Raw genomic sequence first — 18,231 nt, forward strand, 5'->3', positions numbered from 1 at the left:
TCACTTTAAGAGTACTTACTTAGAAAAAAAAAAATAGGATTTTTACGTCATACTTACCTATACAATAATTTTCTTTTGAGTACATCACGGGACACAAAGTCAGGCTAATATTCATTACCTGCTGGGTTATACTTCATCATTAGGTGAATGGACACTGGTAGAGCAAAGGTCTTCAGACAGGAAGTGATCCCTATATAACCCCTCCCATACAGGAAGCACTTCAGTTTTGTAGCAAGAACTGAATCCTCAAAAAAGAGGGGAGGGATCTCTGTGTCCCATGATGTACTCAAAGAAAAGGGATTTTACAGGTAAGTATGACATAAAAATACTATTTTCTTTTTCATAGATCACTGGACACAGAGTCAGGCTAATATGCATTACCTTCTGGGACATCCCAGAGCAATAGCCTTGAGGGGAGTGTGACACCCTGCCAAACAATAGCCATCAGAACTTATATGGCAGCCCGCAGTACACTGCAGCCGAAAGCCAAATCCTCGGCTGCTCGAACATCTACTTGATAAAATTTGGTGAAGGTACGCACCAGACCAGGTAGCAGCCTTACAAATCTGAGCCACAGATACCGGATGTCGAAAAGCCCAAGAGGTTCCTACACCCCTGGAAGAATGAGCTCTCACCCTAAAGGGAGGAGCTTTATGTTTCAGATTGTAGGTCTGAATGACCAATTGACGGACCCAATTGGCATTGGAAGCTTTGGAAGCTGCCTGCCCATTTTTGGGTCCTTTTGGTAAAACAAGAAAACAAAAAAATGTTTGCTCCTCGGATCTCCGCAGATCTAAACAAATAAACCCTGACTGCCGATTGTTTCGAAACGAGTCGGGCAGCATTTCTTGTACCCCACATTGCTTTTATAGGTTTTATTTCGTGATCACTTTTTAGTATTTGTACATCGTATATTTTTTCAATAAACCTACCAGTGTGTTTTTTTGATCTGCACCTTCTGCTTTTTCTTTTTTCCATATGCCATTCATACGAGTTTTTATCTGAAATCTGAGTTTGAATATGCCTGGCTCCTGAAATACCATTTTCCCCTGGAATCTGGAGACTACCGGACGGTGATTGTCAGGAGTATCCACCCTTATCCGTGACCCAGGATGTTTAAATGAGGATTATACACCAGGATCCATCCTATTGAAGGCCAGAGTGTAAGCTTCTGTGATTACAAGCCTTTCAGACCCACTGTCGTATGACAGGTGGGTCCAACATCATTGGTAAGAGTACCCATCTTATATCTATAGAAGATTTTATGTAAACATCGCTTCAGTCAAATAGACTGTTGCTATTGGTTCCATCCTCTCCTCTTGCTACATCTTGAATGAGAAGATTGGGCTTTTTTCTTATCTCTATACTTAGCACGATAGGAGGACATTTTTACAGATAGATGAACGGACAGAAGTTCTTTTCCAGCATTTATGATATGCAGCCTTACTTGCACTGTATTGCACAATAACTGTGGCACTATCTATCCCTTCAGCATTTAGGGTCGGTTCACACTGGGATGACTTGTCAGGCGGCTTAGCCGCCTGACAAGTAGCGTCCTGTTCTGTACAATGGAACGGTTCACACAAGTCGCTCCGACTTAGAAAAAGGTTCCTGTACGACTTTGGGGGCGACTTGCATTGACTTCTATACAGAAGTCATTTTGCAAGTCACCGCAGTGGTCGCGTCCAGGTCGCCTGAGGCAGTCGCGCTGTCTCAGTGTGAAATGGACCTTATTGTTAATATTTTTATTTATTTGTTGTTACACACAATAATTGTTTACACAATCTTAGCGCTACACTATTTATTCCACATGCTATACATATGTTTCGATATTCATTTCCAAAACTCTTGCTTGGTTTTGCTGATGTAGTAGGTGCCACACTCACACTCCATGTATACCACTCCGTGGGTCTGACAATTCACAAAGTGAGAGGTCTTGAAGGTTTCACCATTGGGGAGACGGAATGTTTTTGCCTTCCTTATCAATGGGCAATGTGAACAATGCCCACATGGAAAAGAGCCTGGGGTGAGGCAGTGTTTGGATCTTGTTTGTTTGTTTAAATTCACTTTGAACAAGCATATCTTTAACAGAAGTGGCTCGTTTAAAGGTTATTGAGGGCTGTTTTGGGACAAAAGGTCTTAGTTTGGGATCATCGGTTAGGATGTTCCAGTGTTTCTGCAAAATGTTTTTGATGGCCACATGTTGGTGTTAAAAACGTATGACAATGCAAGTGAGATTAGGATCAGTGTGGTCACCAGATTGGAGATTGTATAGCAAAGTGGACCGAGACAGACACTCTAGAATGCATATACCAGACAGAGGAGGCAACTGGAACAAGGTCCTGCTCCAGAAGGAACAGAAATGGACTTTCCAGTTGCAGGCCACATCGCCTCCGGGCCTCAATGAATCAATCTTGTTTGTTCCTTTTTTGCAAGGTTTCTTCCTGTATGGGAGGGGTTATATAGGGAATCACTTCCTGTCTGAAGACCTTTGGTCTACCAGTGTCCATTCACCTAATGATGAAGTATAACCCAGCAGGTAATGAATATTAGCCTGACATTGTGTCCCATGATGTATGAAAAAGAAAAAGTTTTTTTTTTTTTTAAACCAAAGTCTAAAGGCATTTCAAGTCGGGATAGATAAACAAAATCTCAATTACATTCACACGTTTATTACTAACTAAAGCTGTAAAAAGAGCAAAAATATGCCCAAATATTACATTAAACGTTTAACCAGATTTCAGCTTGCATAAGTTTAGCACAGTCTATCATGGGAGTACAGCAGAGGACATGGAACCTCTGTGTCATGTAACTAAAGACATCAGGAAAAATGCACTGTGAACGAAGGACAGCACAGGCTCCAGCTCTAAATAATCACTTGCGACAGAAGGGAGGGGGGTGATGTGTGGATTGCCGCTGTTGCTCTATGCTTCTATGTATGTTAGAGGACTCATCCACTGTGCCAGCTGGGCAAGCAGGCAAAAGTGGCTGCACAGGAACTTGAAAAGGGCAGAGCCACCCAGAGAATTACAACGGGGAGTTTTCAGTTGAGAAACTGAAAGCAGCCACAAGATTTGAAAAAACAATAGATATTTATGCATGGTAAGTGTTGGGGTCTGCAGCACCAGTTTTTGTTTTAAGGTTTCATAACACTTTAAAAGTGTTTGAAATGGGCTTTAATGAGCAAAATGTGGCTTTCCTCAAAATGCATATATATTTACACACTATATATGAATACTTTTTTTTGTGTTAGTTACCCTTTACAAAAAATGTAAAAGATGAAGTAACGTTGTTTACCCTCCCCACCCTCTTGGCCCCTGCTGTACTTGCCTCCGGGGATGCTGAGCTGTCAGTGCCCACGCAGCCAGTCCGGCGGTCCAAGGGTTTGAAATCCTTGCTCATTTCCCTCTTCAGGGCAGATATTTGTAAGGAGCACTTCTCATTGGATGTTAAGCAAACAAAGTAAAGTGATCAGGACATGCACATATTTCCTACCCTCTGGGCTTTTCAATGTCAGTGTGATAAACTTGCTGGCAACCATCAACATGAACAGGACCCAGAAGCATGCGAGGGGTAATAGCCAACGATGGTGCATGATGTCAAACACCAGCCATAAATCGTCTACAGCGTCCTGCAAGACAAAAGCATGAAACATGTTAAAGTAAATATACACTGAAAAATCAAACATATATGTTGCTGTAAGAAGGAACCAGGGATAGGAGTTTGAACAATGGTGTCAGAAGACTGATAGTGGTGGATTTCCTAACGCTTCTGAACATCCATTCAGATTCTTCAGAAGTCTGTCATTGCAGTAAAAGGTCAGCTTTTCCACCTGCTTCAGAGACACATTCTAATAACATGCTTACCAAATGTTAATATAACATTTCTTTTAAAATTTCCATCAACTTGCATCCCTTTTAAATACAGTATGGCATGATATTGGGGACCAGAAGTGCATTACACATTGGGCCAACTACTGTATATTAGAGCTGCACAATTAATCAAGAATCGTTATCGCGATCTTGACTAAAGTGTTTCACAATTCTTTCTATGCAAAGAATTCTCTCTGTTCTTCTGAAGCCACAGCCCTCAAAAGAAAGGAAGAGAAAAACCCAGTCTGCCAAGAATCAAAACATTCTTTATCAGTTTAACTTAAAGAGGAAGTAAACCCTGATGAGTTTACTTCCTCCTTCATTCCCTGCAAAGGCAAAGCATAATGGACTACTATGCATCGCATAGTAGCCCATTATGTGTCACTTACCTGACACAGGAGCCAGCGAAGTCACCGCTGTCCCCTGTCCTCATCCATCTTCTCGGTGGGTCTCGCTGCTCCGCCGCTGTCATTCGGCGAAGCCGCGATGACATCACTCCCATGCATGCGCACGGGAGCCAACACGCGCGGCATCTTCGTCGTTGACGATGCCGCGCTCAGTGCACCGCTGTCTACGGCGCATGCGCCGTAGACAGCAGTGCCTGTTTTTCGCCAAATATCTCCTAAACCGTGTAGGTTTAGGAGATATTTCTTGGACCTACAGGTAAGCCTTAATCTAGGCTTACCTGTAGGCAAAAGTGTGTTGTAAGGATTTACAACCACTTTAAGTATAAACATTGTAACAATTTTTCAATGGAATAGACTTTGTGTGTAAGTGAAAAAAGTTTAACTGCTTAAACACAACCTTTTTCTGACATTTGTTGGTTTCAAGTTAAAATCATTTTTTTTTTTTTGCTAGAAAATTACTTGGAACCCCCAAACATTATATATAGAGGTCGACCGATATGGGTTTTTCTCTGGCCGATGCCGATATTTAGAAATAATGGCGGCCGATGGCCGATATATGATGCCGATTTTTTTTGGGCCGATATGTTAGGCCGATTTTTTATTCCTTTAGTGCACTGGTGCGACATTGAAAATGAAAGCACTAACAAAGGCATTGTGTGCTACTGTAGGGTGTATATCCAGGCTTAAGGACATTAGATTGTGAGGGGCATTAGACTGATGCACATTGAGTTGATTAACATGTGAAAACTTTGTGTTAAAAATATAATATTATGACAGAGTGTGGTCACATAATTATTAATTAGGACAGCATAGAAATAAAATAGATCAGAGATAAACAGAGAGCAGGAGGAGGGACATAAGTTAGGTTCACCCTTCTAGATGCACAGCATGTGTATAAATGTATATACACACACACACACACACACACACACACACACACATACATACATACATACATACATACATACATATACATATACACATATATATATATATATATATATATATATATATACACACACACACACACATATACATACAGGGGTTGACAAATTTGCTTTGAATTTAGGAGCCAGTTAAAGTTAGGAGCCAGTTTTTTTTTTTTCAGCTCCCGGGGTAAGGCCACTCATTTTTACCCCCTATCACTAACTCACAATGGAGCACCCAGTCAATAACTCTATTGAAACGCTGTTACATCAGGGTTATGGGCTGACCAGAAAGAGCAAGGCTGGCAACAGATGGAACTGGCTAGCACTGGCAGGTGGCACTGGTTGCCACTGGCAGGCACGTGGAACTGCCAGATGGCACCGGCAGGTGACACTGGTTTGGAACTGGCAGGTGACACTGGTTTGGAACTGGCAGGTGACACTATTGGCACTGGCAGGTGACACTATTGGCACTGGCAGGTGACACTATTGGCACTGGCAGGTAGCACTGGTTTAGAAGTGGCAGGTGGCCCTGGTTGGTGATGGCACAAGTTGTCACTGGCAGATGGCACTGATTGGCGGTGGCACTAGTTGGCACTGATTGGCGGAGGCACTGATTGGCGGTGGCACTGGTTGGCACTGATTGGCGGTGGCACTGGTTGGCAGTGGCAGGTGGCACTGGTTGGTGGTGGCACTGGTAGGTGGTGGCAGATGGCACTGGTTGGTGGTGGCACTGATTGGCGGTGGCAGGTGGCACTGATTAGTGGTGGCAGATGTCACTGGCAGGTGGCACTGATTGACGGTGACACTTGGCACTGGCAGGTGGCACTGACTGAAGGTGGCACTGGCAGGTGGCACTGATTGGCGGTGGCACTGGCAGGTGGCACTGGGTGGTGGCAGGTGGCATTGGTTGGTGGTTGCAGGTGGTATTGATTGGCGGTGGCACTGGTTGGCACTAGCAGATGGCACTGATTTGTGGTGGCAGGTGGCACTGACACTGGCAGGTGGCACTGGCAGATTGCACTGGTTGGCGCTGGCAGGTGGCACTGGTTGGTGGTGGCACTGGTTGGCGGTGGCAGGTGGCACTGGTTGGCGGTGGCAGGTGGCACTGATTGACGGTGACACTCGGCACTGGCAGGTGGCACTGACTGACGGTGGCACTGATTGCCACTGGCAGGTGGCACTGATTGTCGGTGGCACTGGTTGGTGGTGGCAGGAGGCACTGGTTGGTTGCAGATGGTATTGATTGGCGGTAACACTGGTTGGCACTAGCAGGTGGCACTGATTGGCGGTGGCACTGGTTGGCGGTGGCAGATGGCACCGGTTGGCAGTGGCACTGGTTGGCACTAGCAGGTGGCACTGACACTGGCAGGTGGCACTGATTGGCGGTGGTAGGCGGCACTGACACTGGCAGGTGGCACTGGCAGATGGCACTGGTTGGCACTGGCAGGTTTCACACGGAGCACTTTGTTACTGAAATGTAACAGAGGAGCTGTCAGAATTGAGCTTAATGTCAGAATGGGCGGGACCCAGCCGGGGTGTGAAACTGACAAGTAACAGAGAGGCGGATATGTCAGATTTCAGCCTGATGTCGGGGTGGGCGGGACTTAGCAGCTATCAAACACCAATGATTGGGCTGCTTAAGAAAAGGGGCGGGCCACATACACATAGCGGCCCGTCCAGATCCCATTGGCTGGTGTTTGATAGCGGCTGGGTCCCGCCCACCCCAGCCGGGTCCCGCCCACCCCAGCCGGGTCCCGCCCACCCCGACATCAGGCTAAAATCTGACAGATCCTCCTCTCTCCGTTTGCTTGTCAGTTTCACACACTTAGCGCGGCGCCGCTGAGTATGGAGGAGGACGGCAGTCAGTGTTAATGCACTGCATGTCTGGGGCATCGATAGTGAGTGGGCTGGTGGCAGCTTAGGCGCCAGGTTGCGATTTCTAATCGCATTGGCGACCTGGCGCCTGTTGAGCCCTGTATATATATTATACACACACACACACACACACACACACACACACACACACACGTAAATTTACAACGTTTATCAAGAGATTTTTTTTTTTTTTACAATATCATAAGAATCATCTCTCAGCCTTTTGTATTACACCAAACCGATATACAGTATTTCTAAATTAAGTTTACTAAATTATGTAACCCAGAAGTCATGTGTATATATAGATCAGGTATGCTATTTCCAGATGGGAGTATTGATCTACTACAATAAACAACTGGTAAACCTACATCTGTCATGTTATACTGTATACTGCAAGTGCTATAATGTAGGGCCGAAACAACTAATCGATTAATCGACAACTAATCAATTATGAAATTAATCGATTACTATTTTCATAATCTATTAATCGGCCAGTAACATAATGGGGTTAAAAAAACAAACTAAAATTAGCCCTTTATAATACAAAGAGCAAATCGCTACTGTAAATATTACTTTCACTGCCCCATAATAAAAAATTAACTTCTTACAGTAGCGATAATTTGCTCTTTTTGTACTAATTTTATTTTTTTTAACCCCATTATGTTACTAAACATCTCAGGCCTGGGTCACACCTCTGTCTTTTTTGGTGCTTTTTGCAGAAACACACTACAGTTCATTTACATGGTTTCCTATGGGACATGTTCACATCCATGATTTCTTCATCTGCTGCATATTTGGAAAAGACGAGGACTTTTTTATGCAAAACGGTGCTATTTGTTTTTTTGGTTCAATATACTTCAATGGAGAAGCTGCAGAAAAGCACGTAATCATGCGTTTTTGCAGCAATTTTTGTTTTTTTAATCTGCCCAACAACAAATTGGCCAAAAAAAAAAATGTAAAAATACAAATTGCAGCAAAATTACCTTTTTTATTTTTTTTAGTTTTTATGTTATTAACCGATTAATCAAAACAATAAATCGGTCAACTAATCGATTATGAAAATAATCATTAGTTGCAGCCCTACTATAATGTCAACCTTCAGACTCAATTTCCATATACAGTATATTTTGATAACATACTATAATAGAAAATGTATCTGTATTCAGCCCCATTATGCATATAAAATATAAAAGGAAAAAGAATTAAAAAAAAAACACAATTTGAAACCAAATAAAAACAGGATTTTTATAAACAGCTTACCTGTAAAATCCTTTTCTTTGAAGTACATCAGGGGATGGACACTGGCACGCCCTAAATTAAAAAGTGCACTCCCTATATAACCCCTCCCACTGGTGGGAACTCCTCAGTTTTGTAGCAAACCAATACATGTGTATACCAAAGGGAGGAACCTCTGTGTCCCCTGATGTACTTCAAAGAGAAGGATTTTACAGGTAAGCGGTTTATAAAAAATCCTGTTTTCTTTTCATACATCAGGGGACACAGAGCCCATAGTAGTTATGTGGGATGTCCCACAGAAATGCCAACTGAAGGAAGGGAGAAACAATAGTAGGGCACCAAGAGACTAGAGCAGGGGTCTCAAACTGGTGGCCCTCCAGCTGTTGTGAAACTACAAGTCCCATCATGCCTCCTGTTGGAGTAATGCTTGTAACTGTCAGCCTTGCAATGCCTCATGGGACTTGTAGTTTTGCAACAGCTAGAGAGCAGCAAGTTTGAGACCCTTGGACTAGAGGACTCATACTGCAGCCTGCAGTACACTGCGCCCAAAGGCGATATCCTCATGATCTTTTACATCTACTTGATAGAGTCTAGTAAATGTATGGATTGAAGACCAAGTTGTGGCCTTACAGAGCTGAGCCACAGAGGCTTGGTGATGCACTGCACCAAGAAGCACTAACGGCCCTGGTGGAGTGCCTTTAAAATGAAAAAGGAATGCTCTTCTTTTAAGCCAAAAAGCTTGAACAACCACTTGTCGAATCCATCTAGAAATCGTAGAGTCCGATGCTGCCTGTCCTCTTATAGGACCCATCAGGCAACATAAACAAAAAACATCTGCTTTTATGCATCAGAGCGGTCACCTTTAAATGGCCCTTGACCGCTCTCACCACATCAAAAGAATGTAGTGACCTTTCTTTCAGAGAATGAAGTTCTGAAAAAAAAACAAAAAAAAAAACACGAAGGCAGAACAATATCTTGGTTTATATGAAAAAAACCTGAGACTACCTACAGAAGGAAATTAGGATGAGGCCGCAATCCAACCTTATCCTTAACCACTTTGAGCCCGCTCTATAGCCAAAAGAAGGCTACAGAGAGGATGCCAACTGCCGGGAGGCCGTCCTCCTGTTTACTTCCCCAAGGCGCGTAAAACACACACACACTGTCCCCAGTACCACCTGTCCCCAGTGCCACCTGTTAGAGTCACGTGTCATCAGTGCCATGTATCAGTGCCACCTGTCAGTGTCACGTGTCATCAGTGCCACGTATTGGTGTCATCGGTGTCAGTGCCATGCATTAGTGCCATCTGTCATCAGTGCCACATCAGTGTCACGTGTCATCAGTGCCACATCAGTGTCACGTGTCATCAGTGCCACATCAGTGTCACGTGTCATCAGTGTCACGTATTGGTGTCATCGGTGTCAGTGCCATGCATTAGTGCCATCTGTCATCAGTGCCACATCAGTGTCTCGTGTCATCAGTGCCACATATTAGTTCCATCTGACATCTGTGTCAAGTGTCATCAGTGACACGTGTCAGTGCCACGTCAGTGTCACGCGTCATTGTCCTGGTGCTCCAGGGCCTTCAAAAGTGTAATAGGTAGTCAACAAGTTAGATGTGTAATTTATGCTCCTAGAACACGTGATGGTGCTCCCTGCATGTTGGGTCTCTCCAAGTGGCCAGGCTGTGAAAAAGTCCCACACATGTGGTATCGTAATACTCAGGAGTAGCATAAATTTTTTGGGGTGTCATTTGTGGTATACACGTGCCATGTGAGAGAAAACCTATTACAATGACAATTTTGTGGGAAAAAAAAAAAATCTTCATTTTACAAAGAATTATGGGAAAAAATTACAACACCAAAAACCTCACTATGCCTCTTAGTAAATACCTTGGAATGTCTATTTTCCAAAAAGGGGTCATTTGGGGGGTATTTGTACTTTGCTGGCTTGTTCGGGTCGCAAGAAATGAAATAGGCCACCAGTACATCAGATGTGATACATTTTTTATGATTCGCACCACAGCTTGTAGACTCTCTAACTTTCACAAAGACCAAATAATATCCACTAATTTGGGTTATTTTTACCAAAGATATGTAGCAGTATAAATTGTGGCCAAAATTTATGAAGAAAAATTAATAATTTGCATAATTTTATCACAGAAACAAAGAAAAATTTGTTTTTTTTCCAAAATTTTCGGTCTTTTTTTATAGCGCAAAAAATGAAAAACCCAGAGGTGATCAAATACCACAAAAAGAAAGCTCTATTTGTGGGGGGGGGGGGGGGGAAAAGGACAAAAAATTCATTTGGGTACAGTGTTGCATGACTGAGTAATTGTCATTCAAATTGTGAGAGCACCGAAAGCTGAAAATTGGTCTGGGCAGGAGGGGTGTTTAAGTGCCCAGTAGGCAACTGGTTAAAGTGGTGTTGCCACCAAAATAAAATAAAAATAATTGGAAACAAAACTTTTACTCACCTCTAAATGCCTATTGCTAGGGGTCCCTCGCAGTCTGCCTTCTTCAATGCCCAGGCTGGTGACATTACTTCCCCCCGCGCAGTCATCTGGGACCTGTCACGTGTCCCAGATGACTGGGCGGCGTATCACGGCTCCCGGCACTGCTCACACATGCGCAGTGGGTGCCCGGCTGTGAAGCCACAGCCAGGTGCCCATAGTAAGAATGCCGGCGCCACAAGCGGAGCAGGGAACGAGGGGGGCTTCGTTCCTCCGCATCGCTGGACCCTGGGACAGGTAAGTGTCTGATTATTAAAAGTCAGCAGCTATGGTATTTGTAGCTGCTGACTTTTAAACTTTCTTTTTTTTTTTTTTTTTTTTTTTTAGGGGGCACCCCACTTTAAGAATAATCCAATATGACTCTTTACAAGAAAGAGCAGCCAACCCTGATACTCTTCTTGCAGAAGATATGGAAACCAGGAAAATAATGTTCCTCAAGAGGACCAAGGGAAAAATCCAGAATTGGCTCAAAAAGACTTGACAGTTTTTGTAAAAACGACAGGACTAACCTTAAAGTGGATGTAAACCCAATGTCATCCTTTCTAAACTACTTCCACAGGGGTTATCTATAAGGATATACATGCCTCCTGCAAATGTGTCCCCTCTGTCTGCTATGAGACCTGAAAAACTGCAGATTCTGTGGGTGGATCTGTTGTCTGGAGCTCGGTGGGTTGAGTTGTGATGTCAGTAGACTCCCCGCCCACCTCTACACTCCCCTTGTCCATATGCATATTGTCCTGTGTATTTCTTGCACTGAAATTTTACTATGATCTCCAACATCCAGTGAAAAGACAGGAAAGTAACCACATGACTTCAACATGCCCAATCATGCTGTGGTGGGGAACATCCAATTCTGGCAAAGCAGCAGAAGAAAGGAGTGGGAGGGAATTAAAAAATAATGCATGTCTCTTAGGCTCGTGCACGAGATATGCAAGTCACCTGTCACTCACAGCAAGGGGGAGGATTTGACAACGCTTTTCTCTGTTTGTCAAGAATTATCTGACTGAATAAAATAGGATTGCTCAGAGATGGATTAACTCTTTGTGGCAAGACTGGGCTCAAATGATAGGAAATCTTATACTCTACATTATGACAACAAATAAATAAATAAAACATTTCGGGTTTACATCCACTTTAAGTCCCAAGGATTCAGGGGTGACCTAACTGGAGGATTTAATCCACGTTTTCCCCTGAATAAGTTATGAGCCAGAGAATGAGAACTAAGTGGTCGATGAAAAAACACTGATAAGGCCAATATCTGGCCTTTGAAAGTACTCAAGACCAGCTTCATTTCTAATCCCATCCGTAGGAATTCAAGGATCTTACCTATGACATATTTCCTGGGGTGCCAACCCCTGGATTCACAAGGCATCTGTTACGCATGCCATCAGATCCTTTGTCCTTGACACAAAGTTGTCGATCTTTTTTGTGGAACCCGGACACCAATAGACCCACGTCTGGAACTCCCCTTGGCATATTGACAAAATGATGCCAGGCAGAAGGAACCATTCTCCCGGAAAAAAAAAAGTACTCAAGTGCCAATTCCTGGAATGAAATTGCTGATAGACAAGGAATGTTACTTTCTGCCCAAGACGGAAAAAAATTCACCTCTTTCTGGGCCGCACCACTTCTCATGCCCCCTTGGTGATTGAGATAAGCCACCACTGTGGCATTGTTGGATTGATCCCAAGACACCTGATATTCTCAGGCTGTCTCCCATCCAGGTACTAACGAGGTCTGACCCTGCTTAGGCTCTGACATCAGAGGAGATCGGGCACTTTCAGGGTGATGTGGCCGTAGGCTGGATCCTGACAGGACAATAGGCTGAGTGTCCAGGCCTCCAGGGCCAGGCGTACTGCCTGAATCTCTAGAATATTGATGGGCAAGGTCATTTCCGATCTGGACCATTTCCCTTGGACAGATGTTTCTTCCAGGACTGTTTCCCAGCCGAAAGGGCTGGCATCTGTTACCACTTTCCAGGTAACTGGTAGAAATTATTTCCTTTTAGGAGATCTTTGGATATCGACCACCAATTGAGGCTCTGACGCACTTTGGCAGAGAAACGCAACGGAAAGTCCAGAGTTTGGATCTTCTTGTTCCAAATTGACAGGATACAGTTTTGCAGCAGTCTTGAATGGAACTGCGCATAAGGAATGGCCTTGAAGAAGCTATCATCTTTCCTAATAAACACATGCAAGAAAAATAGAAGGGTACTTCTTTGTTTCCTGGGGTAAAAATACCCTTTAGTGGACTGTATCTATGATCAGCCCTAAGTACTGCAATCTCCTTGATGGTTTTAAGGAGGATCTTACTAGGTTGAGGAGCCAACCCAAGTATTTCAGGTAGCCAACTGTGATAATCAGACCTCGGTTTAAAAGGGCTACGGACCAAGAGTAGATCGTCGTAGGCTAGCATCGTTATGCTTTGAGCCTTTAACCTGGCTAAAGGAGGGGCCAGGACCTTTATACACACTTCAGGTGCAGTAGCTAGCCCGAAAAAGGTAGAGCTACAAACTGGAAATCAAGATTTTCTACCTTGAAGTGTAGACATTTTTGGTGAGCGGGGAAGATCGGCACGTCGGCATCCAGGACGTCAATAGACGCCTGAAGTTCTCCCCCTTGTAGGATGGAGACTACTGATCAGCGGAGAGAAAAGACTTCTTTTCCACTGAATCCTTAGGAACGTTTGAAAAAACGAGGAGATAGGTCTTCCTGTCTGATCTTATGAGAACTGCAGCAGAATTCCCCCTATTGAGCTAGCGGGGCACCTCCTGATAAGGAGGCTACAGTAACCCCTAGGGTTAAATCTGAGGCTTTTAAGAATAAAATGTACTCCTTTACTTAAATAGAAAAAAAAAAAGGGGGGGGTGGGTACTTTTCCCACTAGAATGTCTTTGGATGAATTATCCAAACATCCTCAAATAGCTGTTCCACTGCAAATGAAGACTAACCAGGAGTATCTGCAAAAGGAAGTTTATCCTCCACTGATGTGCGTTCCTGCACTCATGTGATTTAGCTGCTTGTGTTTAGCAACAATGTGCATAGAACCGTGTATAGCATCTGCCTATATAGGTACAAACCACCGTAGGTATCTCAGCAGTTGTGCGTTTGGCTAGTTTATAAGCCAGCACGTGCTTGAGGACTTTGTGCAAGTTCTATAAAAGAAACTCACAAGCAACTATTGCAAGCATTAGGGGTGCAACGGATAAATAAACTCACGGATCGGATCATTTTTCGGATCAGCAAATAATAATTGAATTTTGCAAAAACCTGTGAAAATTCCACCACCATATAATCCTCACTGTAATATCCACAATCTCCCCCACTGTAACACTGGCAGAGTATGGCTGGGTATCGCAGAACATGGCTGGGTATGGCAGAGTATCGCAGAGCATGGCTGGGTATGGCAGAGTATCACAGAGTATGGCTGGGTACGGCAGGGTATGGCTGGGCATCGCAGAGTATTACAGAGTATGGCTGGGTATGGCAGAGTATTACAGGGTATGGCTGAGATGGCAGAGTACGGCTGGGTATGGCAGAGTACGGCTGGGTATGGCAGAGTACGGCTGGGTATGGCAGAGTACGGCTGGGAACAGCAGAGTATTACAGAGTACGGCTGGGTATAGCAGAGTATTACAGAGTACGGCTGGGTATAGCAGAGTATTACAGAGTACGGCCGGGTATGGCAGAGTATTACAGAGTACGGCCGGGTATGGCAGAGTATTACAGAGTACGGCCGGGTATGGCAGAGTATTACAGAGTACGGCCGGGTATGGCAGAGTATTACAGAGTACGGCCGGGTATGGCAGAGTATTACAGAGTACGGCCGGGTATGGCAGAGTATTACAGAGTACGGCCGGGTATGGCAGAGTATTACAGAGTACGGCCGGGTATGGCAGAGTATTACAGAGTACGGCCGAGTATGGCAGAGTATTACAGAGTACGGCCGGGTATGGCAGAGTATTACAGAGTACGGCCGGGTATCGCAGCGTATTACAGGGTATGACAGAGTATGGCTGGGCATGGCAGAGTATGGCTGGGCATGGCAGAGTATTGGCAGGGTATGGAGGGATGGCTGTCACAGAGCAGCAAGGTGGGCACTACAGATCCAGCCCACAGCGCTGCTTCCATCCGATCTCTCCCCTCCACTCTACAGATCAGTACACAGAGGGGAGAGAGGAACCGGCATCATGACATGACGCCGATTTGTTTACAAGTGATCGCTCCGTCATTTGACGGAGCAACCACATTGTAAACGACCTGGGTGTAGAAAGATGGCTGCTGCTTTGGAGCTAAGCCGAAGCCACGACCTTTCCTAAGGCCGAGACTGCGGATTGCGGCGTGTGCCGATCCAAGCGGGGTGACCCGTTTGGATCACGGATCGATGACGATCCGTTGCACCCCCAGCCAGCATAAAGCTGCCAGAAACCTAGGCATGCAGGACACCTAGAAAGACTGCTCAATCTGCCAGAGAAAAAATGTTTTTTTTTGTTTTGTTTTTTAACAGGGATTCCAACTTTATTCGTTGGATGCCTAAGCATTTGACTATTGTCTGGCAATAACAGCTCTTATTCACAGAGGATATACTGCGTTAATTGCTAGTATACCGCTACTTAGTAAATTTCCACCACCATATGATAAAGTATAAACTTGCTTAGGAGGAAAACAACATTTATCTGGGAGATCTTCACAGATACAAACAAGGCTTTCCCGTCAATAAATGGACAAGAAAAAGCATGCACAGTCTGAGGCTTTAATGAACCCAAACACTCAGTTAAGGAGTAGAAATGTGGGGACATTGAAACCAGTTGGTTCTCCCACATTTGAGACTTCAGAAGAGGAGTCATCCACGGTCCCCCGAGGAGATTCGTCTTCTCCTGCCCCTAGTTCCCCTGTTTGAGGGTCCTGGGCAATGATAGAGAACCTGTGCGATTTAAAGTGACTAAACTTTTTTTTTTTTTTAAACCCATCATGGCTGAGGAAAAAAAGAACCTTTGGTAAAAAAAAACACAGGAGCTGCAGGGTTGAAAACAATTGTCAACATTTCATGCCCCTGCTGCTTACTCTAACCATTCACTCCTTCTCAGGGGAGGGTGGCATCTGTAGAGATGAGTAAGTTTACCAGAGCTAGAGAGGTACTCCCTTAACTCTATTTCTGGGGGTGTTTTAACTCCCCTTCTGACCTTAGCCCCATGCACAAAGCAGAGGTTCTACAGAAGAAATTGCATTCACTGCTTGAGCAATAGTTCAGTTTCAACACCGCTATTAAGGCTCAGTCTGATGCAGCAGTAAATTTGTCAAAGGTTTTTTTTTTTTTTTTTAAAACCCTGTGTCACCAACCTTAAAACACCACTTTTGCTCTTGTGTCCCTCCATAGTTATACAGAAAATACATGGAGGTATTTTTTTTAAATCAAAACCTCCCGCGCTAGATGTCGGACGTCAACGCAGCGCTAAACCCCAAATCATCCTTCCTTTCAAAAAGAACCTCTTTCCTGCGCAAGCGGTGGGGGCTCTCAATACTGTGGGATCCCTGGGAGGAAGGAGAAATGGCGGGGGAGGGGGTCCGTAAGCCGCAAGTGGCGTACCTTTTTTTTCTTCTTTTCAATGACGTGCTTCCTTCCCCAAAGAAGAGGGGGGAAGACATTTTGGCATAGGGGGGCATCTGTGGGGAGAGAGAAAACCCCAGAATTACCGGAGGTCTGTCGCTCGGCTGGAGGAAGAAGCATATGCTTCCAAACACAACGTGGCTCTGAGAAGCATGATATGCGAATACTCAATACAGCCCCCAGTGGTAACACATAGGCATGACAGCATTCACTAATTTAACCCGGCCGTATATGTGCATTGGCCGGGTGGGAGCCGTCTACTCCTGATAGGACGTTCAGGAACGTCCATCAGGAGGAGCGGGATCGTGCCCGCGCAGCGGCGCGATCCCGATGCGCCCGTGTCACCGGGACACGGCGCATCTCAGATCGGCAGGAGGGCTCTGTGATTGGCCCTCCTGATCACATGACGGCCGTGTCCAATCACAGCCATCATGTGATGTAAACAAACAGCCGGTTGCTAGGCAATCGACTCCTCCTCTCCTCACACAGAAGTCATCGCTGAGGAGAGGAGAGCAGATTGCTGCAGCCGGCTGATGATCAGTGAGTATGAGCTGTTTTTTACAGCTTTCTACTCACTGATCTTCAGTCTAGTGTAAACACACAACACACCACACAGTGTAAACACAGTCCCCACATATGTCCCCATAACACACATGTAACTACTATGTCTTTATCCCCGATGTATGGAAAGAAAGCAAATAAGTAAAAAAGATAAAAAAAAAAAGTATGTCATTTTAATAGTTATTTACAGAATACTGAATATTTACTATTCTTAGCCCCTGTACACACGGTCGGACATTCTGCCAACCAAATCCGTTGGATTTTGTCCGAAACTGTTGCATACACACGGTCGGACCAAGTTGTCGGATTTTGCGGTTGCCAAGAACGCGGTGACGTAAGCCGTGTACGGCGGGACTAGAAAAGGGAAGTTCAGAACCACGTCCGGCACCCTTTGGGCTCCTTCTGCTGATCTCGTGTTAGTAGAAGTTTGGGGAGAGACGATTCGCGCTTTTCACATTAGTGATTCAGATCGCTACTGCTCTTCGGTTTCTGCTTGTCTTTGCGTATCTGATAATCAGTGCGTGCAGTCATTAAGTATTTGTTTCTCATTGTGGACTATATCTTGGTATAGTACGCTTTGAAAGGCATTTTTTATTGTCTGCTTGCTTCTGCTATTCAGGTCGTTCTTTCAGGCCTTGCTGTTTATCGGTGCTTTCTGGTGTCCGTTCTGACCAGCCGACCGTTTTCAAATCATGTTTCGTCTACGTACTCATCGTAGAGTTTGTGCTGTGCAGGGGCTTCGTGTTGGGGTTCTTACTTTGACACAAGCTCGGTCCATGAACAGGAAAGGGAAGGCGTTTGTGGACCAAGAATTGGTTGTGCCAGCATGACCAGTTCTCGCACATGCCTTTGCTCCGTGAGACCCGCGAGACTAATCCTGATCATTTCAGGAATTATCTCCAGATGACGGGCCCCGTTTTTCACCGTCTGCTGGCTTTGCTGACCCCTTATATCATAAGGCAGGATACCTGCATGCGGCAAGCCATCACTCCGGAGCAGAGGCTCATTGCCACTTGCGCTACTTGGCGACAGGGAGAAGTCTTCAGGACCTCAAGTTCTCTACAGGCATCTCCCCCCAGGCTCTGGGGATCATTATTCCAGAGACCTGTTCTGCCATCATTCAGCTCCTGCAGAAGGACTATATGAAGGTAAGTTTTATCCTTAAACATCACATTCTATGCATTTCATGATTGCTAATGTCTTGCATTTCTTTCCTCATTCCCTAATTACCATCAT

At 44.8% G+C, this 18,231-nt stretch overlaps 1 protein-coding gene across 1 annotated transcript in view; it reads right to left on the bottom strand.

The window, feature by feature from the left end:
* CHST10 (carbohydrate sulfotransferase 10) overlaps positions 1 to 18,231 on the bottom strand; it is a 59,680-nt gene that overhangs the window by 26,015 nt on the left and 15,434 nt on the right. Inside the window, exon 2 of the mRNA XM_077482639.1 lies at positions 3,496 to 3,631. Coding sequence (XP_077338765.1) covers positions 3,496 to 3,595 — 100 coding nt within the window. The 5' untranslated portion in view covers positions 3,596 to 3,631. The remainder of the gene's footprint in view (positions 1 to 3,495; positions 3,632 to 18,231) is intronic.

The sequence above is a fragment of the Lithobates pipiens genome, unplaced genomic scaffold, assembly GCF_037356315.1.
Source record: "Lithobates pipiens isolate NorthernLeopardFrog02 unplaced genomic scaffold, aLitPip1_a1.2 Scaffold_16, whole genome shotgun sequence".
Lineage (NCBI taxonomy): Eukaryota > Metazoa > Chordata > Amphibia > Anura > Ranidae > Lithobates > Lithobates pipiens.